Raw genomic sequence first — 17,583 nt, 5'->3', positions numbered from 1 at the left:
TATATATATATGGAGAGAGAGAGACAGAGAGAGAGAGGGAGAGAGAGAGTTCTGCTTTTAATTCTAATTATATTTATTTTTGTTTTTATTTCTAATTCTGACTGTTTCGGTCCATAGTAAAGCACTTTGAAATGTTTTGTGCTGTACAAATAAATTTGTCTTGTCCAAACATGCCGCTCACTGTGTGTTACGTGTGTTACGTGTTCTACGCCCTGGCGGATGTAGCACACAAAACATGGTCCAACTTCTGCAAAATTCAAGCAGCCTCAGAACTATGTGGTAGTTTTAAAGGAAAAAAAAGATTTATTTACTACAGTGATTATGTTATTTGCAAAACTGTTGTCTTACCACCCTCAGGACCAAAATAACAAACAAAATGTCTGTATCTTAATTTTCCCTCCTACATACGTATGTACAAAAACAACACATTTTCTTACCTTCACTAAACAGGAAAAAAGAGTCTTATAATAAATGGCAGCCCACTCCTACAAACTCCTCACAAAACTATTTAAACTCTTAACGTTGACACAGCAGGTTAGGTGTGGCTGGTTGGGAAGCACAGAATGAATTAAATCCAACATCATCACTTCTGCAGCTCATTCTTATGCAGCCTCAGGCAGCCAACACCCACTTAGCTCCTCAGTCTCTGTCGTCCAATCACAGCTGGCTCCCTGGACACTAATTTACCTATCAGATTATCCTTAAATGCACACACAGCTATACAGCCTCAGCCATATGGAGAGGCTAAGCTTGAAAGGTTATAAAAAGTGACACCATTTCTGAAGCAGCAGTGTAGATCATATCTACGTGAGCCTAAGCTAAGTGGCAAAACTAATTTATTTCTAAATTTGATGTATTGCCTTTTTTTGTTTATCACAAACTATACTTTTTAATAAAGATTTCTAAAAAGGTTACTTTTTAAATCATTTTTGTTTTTTTACTGTGACATTTACTACACATGCAATCCCCATTTTGTAAAACATTAAATGAATTACTTTTTTTTAGTTTTCATTAAAAGCAGAACAATTGAGCTATATTTATTTATTCATACATGAAAGTGTCATGTCTGTTGAAATAATAAGGTTATTGTGACCTTTATTTTTATTTATATAAGTGGCCTTTATTCCTTTTCCAAAACAAATGTACTACACTTTTCTTAAACTAGAAAGACCATTTCATTCTAAATACCTTAAAAAGTGCATCTGATACTTGTTACATTCTTTCAAAATAAAAGCATAAAGTCAAAATGCAGAAACAATCAATAAAATAACAAAAATACTTCAATGGATTTCCAAAAATGTACATAGTTTAATTGATGAAAGCAGTTGTAACTAAAGTATATTGGTGTTCTTTAATCCATAGCTGTCTGATGGTATATCATACTGGACCATGGGGTGATCAGACCAGGGAGGCAGGCTCGACAGTTTCTCCTCAGTAGTTGCATCAATGGGCCATCCCCAGACTTTGAAGAATCCAGTCAGATCCATGTTGACAGCCTGAGAGAAAGTCTCAGCGTACAGATTCATCTTTCCTGTGTTGTCAGTGGGAAAGTTGCTCATCTTGTGGTAGACAGCAATCACCTGCTTAAAGGCATCCCAACCAAACTTATCTTGTAGCTACATGGAAGAAAAACCGACACAGGACGATGTCATCCCATTTGTTTGCATGTGTAAAATACAATGATTTTGCTATGATTTTGATTATAATAGCATGCACAATTATCACTATGAGAAAAGAAACGTGAGACATTAGACTTGCTTTTTCTAATCACATTTTGCAAATATATTTAGTTTATTTTGCCAGTGTGGTGTCACACTTCAGTAACAGTACAGACGTCAGTGCAACAGAAGCTTATATATTTTGCAGAAAAAAATATTTATTTTGTTTGTCCTCACCTGCATGTACGTCTCAAGGGCGGTCCATTTATACCAGTCAGAGAAGTTCCTGCCTCCCTGTATGTAGTCTTTTATAACTCCCTCCCGAAATTCTGGAGTCACACCATTGGCCTGCATTACAAGCATTTATGATTTCTTAGAAAAAGATAAAAGTGCACAGTGTGATCCAAATTATAGGTAAACAACAAGAATTTGTTTTCCATTTGCTGCAGCACATACAGTATTTTGACACTTACCCATTTAATATCAAATTTTTCCAAGACATGAAAATATCCTAATCAGATGTCATTGGTAGCCTTAAAAAATTGTTGAATTATATATAAAAAAGTGTATTTTATAACTGGTCACAATTGTGTCCTGTGGGTTAATGTGTAGTACTCTCACTTAGATGAGCTAATTCTGTTTTTCATCGATTGATAAAATCATTTGTGAACATTGTTCTTCATTTGTGACTTGCAACAGCATTACTTTAGTGCAACATTTGTTATATTGTTCAGTTATAGTTGTGATCTTGTCCTTATAACATTTTAGTGCAACATTCACCAGGAAACATGCATAACACTTGTGTGATCCAAGTTGAACATAAAACTTCAATAAAGCTCCTCTGGGTGAATCCCAAGGTGTTCCCAGGCCAGCTGAGAAACATAGTCCCTCCAGCGTGTCCTGGGTCTTCCTCGGGGCCTCCTCCCGGTGGGACGTGCCCGGAATACCTTACCAGGGAGGCGTCCAGGAGGCATCCTAACCAGATGCCCCAGCCACCTCAACTGGCTCCTCTCGAYGTGGAGGAGCAGCGGCTCTACTCAGAGTCCCTCCCGGATGACCGAGCTTCTCACCCTATCTCTAAGGGAGAGCTCAGACACCCTGCGGAGGAAACTCATTTTAGCTGCTTGTATCCACGATCCTTTCGGTCACTACCCAAAGCTCATGACCATAGATGAGGGTAGGAACTAGGGGTGTAAATCACCAGCTTTATCACGATACAATATTACATCGATATGTTTGGATGACGATTCGATATTTTTCAATATCACAAAGTCTGTCATGATATGATTTTGATTCAATTCAATTCACGTCTGCGATCGATATAATGCGATATCATATGCCCATCTAACAAAGTCATTGTTTTCGATGGGCATATGATATTGATTCTCATCAAGCATATGATGACGATATAGATCGATATTTGCATTTTGCCTCGATATAATGGAATCATGAACCATTCAAATCTATATAACGATATAGATCGATGTATCATTACACCCCTAGAAGGAACATAGATCGACCGGTAAACCGAGAGCTTTGCCTATGACAGACCAGTACAGCGTCCGCGTCACTGCAGACGCAGCACCAGTCTGCCTGTCAATCTCCCGCTTCCATCTTCCTTCATTCGTGAACAAGACCCTGAGATACTTAAACTCCTTCACTTGGGGCAGGAACTCTTCCCAACCCAATGGAGGCACTCTACCCTTTTCCGGCTCAAGACCATTGTCTCAGATATGGAGGCACTGATCTTCATCCCGGCTGCTTTACACTCAGCTGTGAACCGCTCCAGTGAGAGCTGGAGATCTTGATCTGATGAAGCCAATAGGACCACATCATCCGCAAAAAGCAGAGATGTGATCCTAAAGTCACCAAAAAGGATCTCCTCAACACCTTGGCTGCACCTAGAAATTCTGTCCTTATAAGTTATGACAGAACCAGCGACAAAGGACAAACTTGGCAGAGTCCAACTCTCACTGGAAACGAGCCCGACTCACTAAAACAACAACAATCATACAGGGACCTAACAGCCCATATAATAATATATTATACTGATATAATTTATCAGTCTGTGTGTAATTAATGAATATAACGTTACTCAGTAACATTTATGGAGCCTTACAGACAAAACTACATGTTATGGTCACCACCGATGGGATTAAATGAGCTAATGCCAAACTGACATCAAAAATGTTACTGAATTACAGAGACTCTCAAATAACCAGAAATTTTTCATGTGCTTTAAAAAAACATATTTTGTAGACTTTTCTCTGACAAAAATGAATAAACATACCTTTGCCCTGTCGACTCCAAGAACCTCTTCATTCACATACAGGGACCACAGATTACATGTAGCCTCTGTGGTGTGAGGAGAAAACTCTGAACGACTTCTCTGCTGGTTGTGTCCCAGTTCATGAATCTCTCCCCACAAACCTGTGGTCCTGATATATTCTACATTGGACAGTCTTGGTGCTGAAGATAAGTGTACCATAACAGGATACCCTGCATGCATCCAACCTAGCAGGAGAAAACATCAGTTTTTCTTAATGTCTCCCTGAGTAAATGAGAAATGAACTAGAAATCATGTTGATGCTCATAAAAGCACACTCTTCTTCTTTATTATTAACAATCTCCAGTCCCAAAGCCTGTTTAGAAAGCAACTTCAAGAAGATTTGTTTACGTCTGCATAAAACAATTTCCAGCAGAACATTATTTTATCTTGTCTCATACATGTAGATGAAAAATGTTCTAAATATTTTTAAAAAGGTAAAACAGGAAAAAAGAAGTACTCTTACCCCTAGAAAGTTGCACATCAGCCACTATTCGTTCTTTTCTAATGAAATGGATGGAAGACAAATCTGCAATACCCTTCATGATGTCATTCCATATTTTTTCCATCTCCAGAGGAAAATCCAGATTTCGAATATTATTTGATGGCAAAGTGAGGATGATATTGTCAAACTCAAACTCTGCCCAGGGTGCAGGAGCTTCACGTATTAAAGACCAGTCTTCTGCTTTTGTCACACCTGAAGTGAAACAAGGGGGGAAGTTGTGATGAAAACAGCCTCTGGAAGTTACAATCATTTTAAATGACATGAAAAACACAGAGAGCTGAACTATACAGTACACAGCAAAGTAAAAAATAAAATCTATTATGTTATTCATTAGGAGGAACTACTTTGTGAGGCAAATGATTTTTCATAGAGCCTGTTGTAAAGCATGTTTAAATAGCGACACTCACCAGTCTTGTAATAAGGAGCAGACACAGCCACCTCCACGACAATTTCTTCTTCATTTGCTATTATGTTGGGTGGAGCCAGCAGGTAGATGAGTCCTCCCCACATGTTCCACACCTGCATCCTTTCTGATGTAACAGGGAATGTCTTAATGACAATCGGTGCTCTGTAGTACTCATCTTTGTCATAAAGATGGTCCTTCTGGCTGCCAATCTGGATCTTTAAAAGAAAGACTGTGTGTTACTGCAAGGAGACGCTCCACGTGGTTCACATTTGTGATATAATTTATATCAACCTATGCTCTAATGAAAAAACTTGTAATATTTTAGCCTCTTCATGTGTGTATGTCTGCTCTTAACAGAACCCAGTAATCAAAGGATGCAACTTCTGAAGTCAACCTACTTCAAGATGACTGCCACAGCTAACTGATCTAAAAAAAAAAAACAATTGGCTTTACCGCTCTCTGCTTTACTCGTTCTGACCAAAAATTTGGTTAAGAAGACTGACCCCCCCCCCNACCACACACACACACATTTTCTGAACACTAACTATTTGTGCAAGACAATAGTTAAAATGTTGCCTTTTGTCATGTGATGTTGTTTAATCTAATATGCTTTGTACATCTAATAAGAATACTTTAGAAAATCTTGGGCTTTTGACAAAAAAGATTCCTACTACATATTTGACAAGAAGTAAAAATTTTGTTTTTTTATCCCAGGGATGTGAGAAATTAAGTACTTTTTTCCCTCATGTCCCTTGTTTGAAAGTTCTTGCGACTTGTTCACACATTATCTGCAAAAAACTTTTTCACGGTGGTGTCTGAAGACTTTTGTATGATTGGTCAGAAACCTGAAGTTAGCTTGTGGATTTAAAGTGGAAATGTTTATGTACCAGGTGGTAAACTTATTTCATATTTTCCATTTAGGTGTAATTGTATTTCTTAAAGAGTTTCAAGTGTATTAAAATACTATTTGTTATTTTGTATGTAAAGAATGTTAGTTGTGGTATATGTTGTTCTATTTACAGGTTTGCACATTTAWTGTACTCAAAGCGATGCAAAGTTTTGTGTCGTTACAGTGTTGTGACAATTAAATCAGGTTTTTCTAAGACTTTGCCCAAATGCTTCTTGGTACTTCTGGTTTTGTGCTGGACTGGAAGTCCATGAGGGAAAATGATGGGAAAACCTTTCTTATGATGACAGGTAAATATCCACATTCAGTATTTTACCAAGATGGTGCTTTGCTGTAATGGATTGTGCAGAAGGTCAATGCAAATATCATGTTCCCTTGTGTACAGTGTGAAGCTCAGACAAGCTATTATGTTTAGTGTCAAAGTGGAATATGAGTGACTGGAAAGTACAATTTATCATTTAACATATTCACTTATTTTGCAAGTCAGAGTTACTATTTGTGCATTTTTTTTATTATGTTTTTGTGCACAGGAGAGCAACTGTTGTATTTTTATTATTGATTATTTTGCATTTTAATTTATTTTTTGTCTCTGATTAATAATACTGTAAAAATGCACAATTTAACCCAAGTTATTGTGTCCTGGAGGCAACCACTTTTCCTAAGCTACATTTACAGTACATTCTTGTTTATGTTTATTTTGGAATGTTACATACAGTAATTTTCATTCAGTAGTGAAGACGAGAATGCTTGTGGTGTTTTCACTCTCCTTTCTACTTCTCCATTGTTTATTGGTATAACAACAATAAATCTTTGAGGGAATATAAAGAAGCACAAATTACTAAGTTGTGGAAAAAGTAAACCCCAACTTTATGCGCAGAGGAGAGCGTTGGCAGCAATTCTGCAAATGTCAAATAATCTGTTTAAACAAAAGAACAGTGACGCTGATGGGAAGCTATCAGTTCTGCAAAGGGAGGGTCATTGAGGATCCCAGGGGTTCTGCCCTTGAGTTCTTCTTGACTTATTAATGTCAAACTTTGTTTATGATCTTGACAGCTCAAGTAAACAAATTTCTCAAGTCTTGCAGAGTATGAAACAAGGCTTAACTCCAATATATATTTCATTTTAATTTGCTTATTTGACAGATGTAGCCTCTTTTACAAAATAAAACCTGAATTATTATTACCTCCGCCAAGAGTGAGGTAATTTTTCGGTCACGTATGTCTGTCTGTCTGTCTGTCTGTCTGTCTGTCTGTCTGTCTGTCTGTCTGTCTGTCTGTCTGTCTGTCTGTCTGTCTGTCTNGTCTGTCTGTCTGTCTGTCTGTCTGTCTGTCTGTCTGTCTGTCTGTCTGTCTGTCTGTCTGTCTGTCTGTCTGTCTGTCTTTGGACAACATTACTCAAAAACTTGTGGACGGATTGTCATGACATTTTACCACATGTGGGTACTGGGCCAAGGAACACACCTTTAAATTTTGGTGATGTTCCAGATCATGATGCGGATACAGGATTTTTTTTCTTTTAACACTCTGAGATCGGCAAAGCTGTGATGCTTTCACAGGGCTTCTGTAAAAAACAGTGAGCTGATTGGACAGCACGGACTTCAAACTTTATAAAAGTAATGTTAAAACCAGATTTAATGATAAATAATTTTTGCCATAATATGCGCATTTACAGAACATTTTGTGACCAGGAAGTGCGTGACTGCACCATGAAAGTTATTTTTCCCATTTCCTCAAACACACCACATTTCCGAAACAACCAATCAAAACAGTTTCTCGCTACTAGGCTTGTAAACAGAGAGATGCCGGGCCTCAAAGTTTGGAGACGGGGGAAGCCAGGAAGCACTTTATAAAGAGAGTCAAACCATTACAAACTCATACAAGGGGATAAAACAGACGTTTTACATGGTCAAATATGACTGATGAAAACTTAGGAGCTTAATCTGACACCAGTTTGACATGAATAACGTCGGGTGACGAATCTGACTTTTTTTTCACACTGGACTCCAGCGAGAAGAAATCCCGTGCATACTGCCTGCTTAAATGTTTGCTATGTCAGAACTTATTTGGCAAATGTGTTTCCATCTCTGCTTTTGCGCATTAACTCTTACAGGATGGGGAAAATTGGTCTTGGCAGAAGTTTGCACTCTCCGAGTGCTTCTAGTTATGAATACATTTTGTTTGGCAGCTATGCTACATCAGATAAGATTTTTTTTCTTTTAACAGTTTCCATGTGAATATAACAACTACATTATTTAAACTATTAAAATAAAACGAGAAATCATTCAAATTACATACAATACCTTCCATTGTTCATTAACAAACTTCAGTGGTAAGGTGATCCAGGTCTCCATGCCAGGAGAGAGGTACAGACCTGTACTGACCCACTCTTCATTTTCTGTCACACAAGAAACAAAAGTGTTACAGTGTAAAAAATTAAATAAAGTTTTTTGCATTTTAGATTTATTCCAATCAATTATTTTTAAGTGTGAGATCTAACCTTCTGTCTTGACGTTAATCTTGACTGTTTGGTTGTTGACAACAGGCAGTTTGGTTACATTCTGGATGACATAGCTCAGGACAGCTTCTCTGTTTAAGGAGTATTCATACAAATCAGCTGCTAGATTTATCAATACAAGGTCCTTGGGACTCTTCAAAGGATTCTCCTTGCTCACCTTGAAATGGAGTTTATGAGAAATGTATAAAAATGTGTTATAAGAATTGATTGAGAAAAACATTTTAGTGTAGTTTTTGATTGTGATAACATTTCAACCTTATCTCGCTGTATTTCTTGTATCTTCCTCTGTCACACAAACCCTCTGGATCCTTACTACATCCATGAACTTTGTTTCTGGTCTTCTTCATTGCCTCCTACTTGGCAGCCCTATGATCTTCATTTTTTGTCCATTATGTTCACTATTAATTTTCTACACATTCAAACCATCTCAGTTTTGCCTAACTTTGTCTCCAAACTGCTTAGTTTGACCTGTCTCTCTGATATCATTATTCCTACTCCTATCCATTTTAGTCTCACCTAATCAAAACTTTAACATCTTCATGGCCACATCAAGCTCTGCCTCATCTTTGTGTTAGTGACACCATCTCCATATGTCATAAAGGTTTGACAAAAGACCGATTAAGTTTACAAAATTCACTGCACAAGAAAAATATTTCTGACTTATAAATTAGATTTAATGTTACCCACCATGGGCTTGCAAATTCTTATGATGTCGGTGACCTTGGACAGAGTCTGTGTGTAGAAGGAGCTGTCGTAAGCTTTCATGCTCAAGAAAAGGGAGAACTTTGTTCTCATTTGCTCAAAGTTCTCCTCATCTTGCTTGGTAAGTTCTGTGCCGTCAATTGCATGAGAAGCCAAACGATGCAGAAGATGACTGATGTGGAATTGGTTGGCCTGGCTTGGGTCAGGAGTTGGATAGATTCCTCTCCTAGCTATGCTCTTCAATACACTTAAGCCCATTTTGTTTAGGATTTTGTTTCCTGAAACACAGGAAATATACAAATTTGAGAAGTAACCCAAATTAAAGGTATTTACTGCAAACAACATGAAATATGCTTATCTTGAACTATATCAAATGGTGAGGTTTAAAATAGTTTACTCAAGCAGTTTTTCAGATATACTCAATGCAAACAAAGCAATTGGCAGAATCTCACAAAAAAGTGAAGTTTGAGTCACATGATTGACCTACTATGATGAGAAACTGACAAGGAAACCTCATATAAATTATCTGAGAATAAAACTAGCAATATCTATTGCATTGCTTTACAAAGTAAGGGACTTGTTCAATGATAAAGTTTTGTATATGTTATATAATGCATTAATTGTTCCACACTTGGTCTATTGTGTTGAGATATGGGGAAAAGCATGTAAGACTAATACACATCCTGTTTTTATTTTGCAAAAAGGGCTATAAGTCATCACTTGAAAAAATTATCTTTATCCCTCTAATATATTATTTTGTAAACTGAAATTAATGAAATTCTATGATTTGACTGATGATAATATTTTGTTAGTTCTGTATAAAGCACACTGAAATGCATTACTTTTAAATGTTCAGATAAATTTTACAACGAGAGAAAGTTGTAATAATCTTAAGGGAATAGAGATGTTCATGAAATCTAAATTTAGAATGTGTTTGAAAGGACGATGCACCTCACTCAAGGAGTGAGACTGTGGAATAATTTAGAAGACAGTGTTAAAAGTGCCACATCAATATGCATATTTAAGAGAATGATAAAGACTGGACTGTTAAAAAATATGAAATTGTTTAATATGAAGACATTCACTTTGTTGTTTCATGAAGTTTCAATGTTTTTTTTTGTTTTGTTAATTGAAGATCCTTATAGTTTGAATCTATATTTGAGAAAAAAGGGGCAGATATAAGATTTTTTTCTTCTCTGCCACCTTTCATTTCATTTTATTTGTATTTTCTTTTTTATTGTACATAGAATTTTGTTTTATGACATTAATAAAGTTTATAACTAACTAACTATAACTAACTATGGGCTGTGTATGTAAAAATATGGTTTTGCTAAAGCAAAAGCTCAGATGTGGGAGAAGTTCTTTAGACCTTAGGTAAAGACTCTTGATCTGTTCTGAGAAGATTATGGGCAAATCATCCAGTGGCTGTGGCAAGGGAAGCAGCACTTTACTAACACTTTATTCAGTGAAAGTCAGGTGCTATGGACCTCAACAAGTGATGTCGTCGGGAGGTGGAATAAATACATCTTGAAACTTCTCCATCCCACAGCATGTCTTCTATGGAGGAATCTGAGTCTGAGGACTTAGAGGTCGGTCTGTTCTTAATTGGGGATGATGTTGCAGAGGTACACTATCTTGCCAAAAGTATTGTCTCACTTGCCTTGATTCACATATGACATCCCATTCCTAATCCACAAGGGTTCGATATGACGTTGGTCCACCCTTTGCAGCTAGAACAGCTTGTGCTCTTCTGGGAAGGCTGTCCACAAGGCTTAGGAGTGTGTTTATGGGATTTTTTGACCATTCTTCCAGAAGTGCATTTGTGAAGTCACATACTGATGTTGGATAGAAGACCTGGCTCTCAGTCTCCACTCTAATTCATCCCAAAGGTGTTCTATCGGGTTGAGGTCAGGACTCTGTGCAGGCCAGTCAAGTCCATCCACACCAGACTCTGCCATCCATGTCTTTATGAACCTTGCTTTGTGCACTGGTTTAAAGTCACTTGGATGGGTGAGCAAATACTTTTGGCAATATAGTATAGTTACAAAGCTTTGTGGCAGCAGGGCTTCGGGGTTGATAAAATCCACCCTGATTTTCTTGGCGCTCTAGATGTTGTGATGTTGTGGTTGACACATCATTGCAACATCGCATGGACATCGGTGGCAGTGCCACTAGACTGGCAGACTGGGGTGGTAGTTTCCCTCTTCAAAAAGCAGGACCAGAAGGTGTGTTCCAATTACAGAGGCATCACTTTCCTTAGCCTCCTTAGTAAGGTCTATTCTAGGGTCTTAGAGAAGTGAGTTCAATTGATGGTCAAACCTCAGATTCAAGATGGAACACTGGACCAGCTACTGTATTTACTCTCACTAGGATCCTCAGGTGGTCATGGGAGTCTGCCAATCCAGTCTACATGTGTTTAGTGGACTTGGAGAAGGCATACCACTGTGTTCCTCAAGGTCCGCTGTGAGTCCATTGTTGTGGGCCATTCAGTCCTTAAACAAGCAGTGAAGAGTTTGGTTTCCATTGCCAGCAGTGAGTCGGACCCCTTCAAATGAGAGTTTGTTTCTACCAGGCCTGCCCATTGTCACAGATTCTGCTGTTAACTTTCATGGAAAGAATTTCTAGGCGCAGCCGAGGTGTTGAGGGGATCCGTTTTGGTGGCCTTAGGATCGCATCTCTGCTTTTTGCAGATGATGTGGTCCTGTTGGTGTCGTTGTGTTGTCATCTTCAGATTTCACTGGAGCAGTTTACAGCCGAATGTGAAACAGGTGAAATTAGGAGCACCTCCGAATCTGAGTCCATGGTCCTCAGTCGGAGAAGGATGGATAGCTCTCTCTGGTTTGGGGGTGAGGTTCTGCCTAAAGTGAAGGAGGTTCAAGTATCATCAATTTTTGTACACGAGTGAAGAAATAATGGAGCATAAGATTGATGGATAAATCTGTGAAGCTTCCAAAATTTTGCAGACTCAGTACTGGTCTGTTGTGTTGAAGAGGGAGCCGAGGTACAAGGTGAATCTCTGTTTACCTGATGGTCTAAGTTTCTACCTTCACCTATGGCCACAATCTTTGGGCAGTAAACGAAAGAATGAGATTGTGGATATAGGTGGTCGAAACAATTTTTTTCACAGGGTAGCAGGACTCTCCCTTAGAGCTAGGATGAGAAGTTCAAGAGGAGCCAGTTGAGGTTGTACGAATATCTGGTAAGGATGCCTCCTAGACGCCTAACTAAAGAGGCATTTCAGACATGTCTGACTAGGAGGAGGCTTCGAGGAAGACCCAGGACACAAGGGAGAGACTGTCTTCCGTTTGACATGAGAATACCTTGAAATCCTCCCAGAAGAGTTGTAAGAGATGGATGGGGAAAGAAAAGTCCTGGCTTCCCTGCTCAAGCTGCTGTCCGACTCCAGAATATGTAAAAGATAAGGAATGGATGACTCAGACAATCGTAGAATCGCAAAGAAGATGCTGAAGTGGAATTACAAGTGAATTTGCTGCTAAACATGAAAACATAGAAAAAAGAGAGCTGGCAAGAATAAATATCAGGGATCAAGCAGGACAACATTCAAACACACATGGTTTTTGTGAAACTGCTGCTGTACCAACAAGTTTACCGCTTCAATAAATGTAACTTTTTACCTGCATACTCAACAAATTTGAGTATAAATATGTATCAATGCGTTCACAGTATTTTCTGATTTCCAGAGGGTTTCAACATGTTTGTCACTGTTGTTAATCTAGTTTTAGATGCCTTTGCCACTTCCATAGGTAAACAAACATGTGGTACTTGACAACTGTTTGTAAATTTTGCTGACAGCATTTTTTATTTTGCGACACATTATACACTTCACTTACTTATTCACATTATATAATCCACATTTGCAATTCCTTTTGTTTCCTTTTTAACAATTTATATTTCAGAATGTTTTGTGAGTCTTTTCTCTCCTGCATACTTTAAAATTTTATTTATTTAATATTTATTTATGACTTCAAAAATATTTATGATCAGCTGTCTGACTGATTGTGTCAATCTATTTCATTAATGGTTGATTCTCAAATTCAAGTTAATGAATTGCATTATGGTACCTGGTAAGTCTTGCAATGGGTTTTGTGTCGGGTTTGTGTTTGCCCAGGACCAGGCTTGTCCAACAACCACAAGACCTCCTCCTTCTGCCACAAAGTTTTGGATTTTCTCAGGATCTTCTTCATTCCATATTGTGCACACATAAACACTCAGGTCTTGCTTGAATGTTGTCTTCTCACTCCTAAACTCAAAGTCAGGTAACATTTTGGTACATTCGCCAAATCCTATGACTCCCTTTCTGCCCTGGTCCAACCACTGAAATGCATTTTTCCAAAATGGCTCCAGTTGCTACAAATATAGAGACCCATTAATTATTTAAGAAAGTTATAGCAGGAAAACACAACAAATGGCTTTAGGTTCAGTGTACCTCATATTCTAGGAAAGATTCATGTGTCGTCAGTATGACCCGTCCTCTTCCATAGTAGGTTCCTGCCAAGAACACTTGTCCATCATATGTGGCACCAATTGGAAAAGCAAGCGGGCCGTGGATCAGAGCCTCAGAGGGGATGGAACTTCCCTGAGTGTCAAACTCTGAAATCCTTTTCAGCAAAAACTCCAGATCTTTTTTGATACTCATCTTGTTGCTGTGAATGTTAACACCCAGAGTCAGGATTGCTAAAAAAAAAAGTACTCAAACAATTTTTTTTTATATTTCTCATAATGCACACTTACTGTAAGGATTTCCAAGAGTTTGGGATTTCAGGGCTGATGGGCAGGTTTTCTCCTTTTGCATATTGTGCAGAAAAGTAGATCCCTGCCACCCCTGACACTTTATTCCCTGGAAACTGAAGGATTAGGTTTTCGTTGGGGTTTTGTGCAGTCCAGTTCCATGCTTGTCCCCCTATCAGGATCCCTCCTCCTGCTTTCATGAAGGCTACCAGATCTCCTGCACTTGCTCCAACTTCATAGGCATCTGATACAAACACATTAACTCCTAGATTTTCACTGAAACCCTCAACAAGACTGACTTGGAAGTTGGATTTATTGAGGTTATCAGAGACTGCTTTTAGTTTTTCGTGCACCCCCACAGACAAGTTTTCAGATTTCCCTCCTCCCAGCCAGATCAGAGCATTTTCTACCAGAGCAGGACACAGAGTCAGGTACTGCTCATGGCCCAGAACCACAATTCGTCCTTGGCCGTACAGAGAAGCAGCCATGAGGACATGACCCTCACTGTTCATCAATACAGGAAAGGCATTTTCTCCTGTCAGCTCCAGGTCACAGGGGACACTGGAGCTTTGCAGGTCCAGGTCCGTTAGGTTTTTCACAAGAGACTTGTAAGACAGGGTCTGCTGGTCGGACATCATGAGAAGTGGTAGGGTAAATAAACAACATAGTTGGTAACAAAGCATTGATGCTGTAGGGTCAGAATATCCTTTTCTGTAGGGAATAAAAAAGACTTAAAATTTAAATATCTATGTTTCATATATCAATAACAGAATTGTAACAAGTTTACCTTTATCTGAATACAACTTTGAATCTTCCACAGAGGATTAGAGTGGATGATGCAAGATATCCAAGATGAGGTGAAAAGATTATTTTCCTACAATTTAAAGGAAAAAAATAAAAAGAGAATAGAGGGAGGGACCAATGTCATCAGCCAATGAACAGTAAGGAAAGAGAGTCTCCCCTTTCTTCACAGCAGAGGTGTACAGTGTGTTTGTTCCTCAAACATTTATTCTATTACTGAGTTGGGGCAACACCACCATTTAAAGTGTTCCATGGGGTGACCCAGCAGTAGGAGCAAGTTAAACTTTCACCTTTACACTTCACAGAAACTATGCCAATATTGATTGTCCACATGATGCAACGATCAACCAGTTTACTTTCAACACTTTTCAACAGAATAGATCCAAACGTGATTGAAATTTGTTGGTGAAAATGAAATCCAATCAAACACATAAGCATTTCAGAGACAAACATTTCTTAGAGCCATATCAAAGTTTTTAATATGGATCAAAACAACTAAGTAAAACTTTTTAAATTATAATTTCTTTCTGATCTAAGCTGTTCTAAAATCTCAAGCAAACCTTGCATTTTAGTTTAACTTTTTTTTTAAATCCTTTGGTCTCTGAGTCAAACCTATCCTTTATCCTTCCCTCCAGGCTTAGAATGTCTGTCAGGAATATCTCCAAAATGTTGTTTCTGAACATGTAACAATGACTTCATAGCAGAGGAGCAAGTGTGTTCATCTCACAGCAAGTAGCTGAGTTTTAAAATGTGAATTTTTCATGTTCTCATACGTGTGCAGAAAAAAAAAACACACTGCAGACCAATAACGTGCAATTGGGGATTTCAAATTGCCCTTGTGTGTGTGTTTAGGTGTCTGTGAGTGTGTGTTCATGTGTGTAAGTGTCTGTTTGCACTATCTCTGCGCTATCTAAACAGCTTATAAATAGCTCAAATTTCTTGTACATTGGGTAAGCAAACACTCTCACCTGTAGCATTTGATTTTTTGTTTTTCTTTTGAGCTTATCAGTCAGACAACTCACAAGTGAATGATTATTGTCTTCATTATAAAATATACCAGTAGCATTTGGTGTCTCTGAAAAAAAAAAACAGATCGATGCTATAGTGGTGGAGGGGATGAAAGGGCGCAAGCAGCAGCAGACTGGGGTAGCAGCAGCCTTATATTGAGACACGTAATATTCCAGCTTAAATAGGTTGCTCACACTGGGAGAATTAGCTTAACCCTCCTATTATGTTAGTTTCTGAGGAACAGCAATAATGTTCCTGGGTCAGTTTGACCTGGGGAATGTTTAATCATGCTATAGTGTCAGAAACCAAAAAATCCCACAAAACATGTTTATATCTGATTATTAACTCCATTACTAACAATTTCAATCAATATTTGTGAATTGATGTTTTTTTATTTCTCACAGATAAATGAGGACAATTCACTCATTTTTCATAAAAACTGCATGTTACATGTTTTAATGTCCAATACAAACATGCACACACACACACACACACACACACACACACACACACACACACACACACACACACACACACACACACACACACACACACACACACACACACACACACACACACACACACACACACACACACACACACACACAAATAAAAAAACAATGATTATTCATTAAATTGTTTTTTTTTTTATTTATTTATTTATTGAAGAGTGATGTTTTTAATTGAACTTGAGATACCTGTTCTGTTCTGGGTCAAATAGGCCCACTAATTAAAAACCGAGACAAATGAGTCATGAAGATTTGTATTGAAAATAAACTTTATTACCTAAATGAGCAGCAACTTCTGAATACCACAAACCTTCATCCACTGTGACATTAGGGCCTAAAGCAGTGGAAGTTGCTCAACCCACTTGTGCCACATTGTCCCAATTTCTGCCAGTTTATCTGTTTCCTGTCTGACTGCTCTTGTCTCTCATTTATCAAACTGGATTACTCAGGAGAAAATATAAAGTCTCCAGAGACATTGTGGCATGAAATATTGTCCTGTCTGTCTCTGCATCTCATAGATTATTTGTTGATTCATCCTGTGACTTGTAGACCCCAGCCAGAATGGGGACCTCCAAATATGCTAAATGCATTTTATCCACCTTTTTCCAATTCTCACTAGAAACACACCTTTGTTATAGTTTAGTCACTTCAAGAATGATTTTATGTATGGGACTGGGCATGAGTAGCTCAAAGACTGGCTTCATGTCTGTGACATGAATTACTGCCGTCCTGGTAGGCCCTGGCACTGTATTTACTTTTTCTCCCCTGTTGTTTACTTGGAGATGAAGACCACTGTATTTCACCATTTTTTGACATGAATGGTTCAGACGCATCATCTTCTGTTTCACTGTCATGGTTGAAGAGAAGTTCCAGCCTTTCCAGGGTTAGCAACATTTCATTTCTGCTGCTCATTTTTTAAGTTCTGACAGTAACTACATCACATGTATTTGCAGTGTGTAATGTTTTTAGTACTCCCTTGCAGAGAATATTCATGCCCCCACCCCTCCCCTGTGGAGAGTCCACTCAATGTGGGTGGAGTTTACCCACGAGAACAAAAAAGGTTCTCATCAAAAGTTGTAAAAACACCTGCGTTCTCGCAGTCTCCTAGCGAAGTAAAGAGAATAGGAAGAAAGTGTGCATGTGTGTGTGTGGGTGCCCTTGTTTTTGCTACTTGGTGAGGATGATTTTTCAGGAAAATGCAGCCTCGTGGGGACTGGATGCTCTTTGTAGGGACCAAAGCCTGGTCCCCATGACTTCGGAGGTTGATTTTGGGTAGGGGGGTTAGGTTTAGGAGCAAGGTGTGAATTGAGTTTAGGGTGGTTTTAGGGTCAGGTAGGTACCTGTTAGGTTAATTTTAGGGTAAATGGTCAGGGTTAGGATATAAAATTTCCAAAAAAAATGAATGGAAGTCAATGGAAAGTTCCCAAAAGGATAGAGAGACGTAGGTGTGTGTGTGTGTGTGTGTGTGTGTGTGTGTGTGTGTGTGTGTGTGTGTGTG

General features: G+C 38.4%; 1 protein-coding gene across 1 annotated transcript; it reads right to left on the bottom strand.

Moving 5' to 3' along the window:
• Nucleotides 1–1,284: 1,284 nt before the first annotated feature.
• On the bottom strand, nucleotides 1,285–14,723 carry LOC106522115 (TRPM8 channel-associated factor homolog). Its single transcript, XM_014014976.1, has 12 exons — nucleotides 14,555–14,723; nucleotides 13,771–14,478; nucleotides 13,466–13,682; nucleotides 13,101–13,386; nucleotides 9,004–9,296; nucleotides 8,299–8,473; nucleotides 8,102–8,196; nucleotides 4,897–5,110; nucleotides 4,451–4,681; nucleotides 3,949–4,172; nucleotides 1,896–2,006; nucleotides 1,285–1,616 (listed from the first exon to the last, which is right to left on the bottom strand). The coding sequence occupies exons 2-12, from the start codon at nucleotides 14,448–14,450 to the stop codon at nucleotides 1,332–1,334; spliced, it is 2,811 nt and encodes a 936-aa protein (XP_013870430.1). The 5' UTR covers nucleotides 14,451–14,478; nucleotides 14,555–14,723; the 3' UTR covers nucleotides 1,285–1,331.
• Nucleotides 14,724–17,583: the final 2,860 nt, after the last annotated feature.

This window comes from Austrofundulus limnaeus, unplaced genomic scaffold, assembly GCF_001266775.1.
Source record: "Austrofundulus limnaeus strain Quisiro unplaced genomic scaffold, Austrofundulus_limnaeus-1.0 Scaffold121, whole genome shotgun sequence".
Lineage (NCBI taxonomy): Eukaryota > Metazoa > Chordata > Actinopteri > Cyprinodontiformes > Rivulidae > Austrofundulus > Austrofundulus limnaeus.
This window is presented reverse-complemented; position numbering and strand designations above follow the sequence as displayed.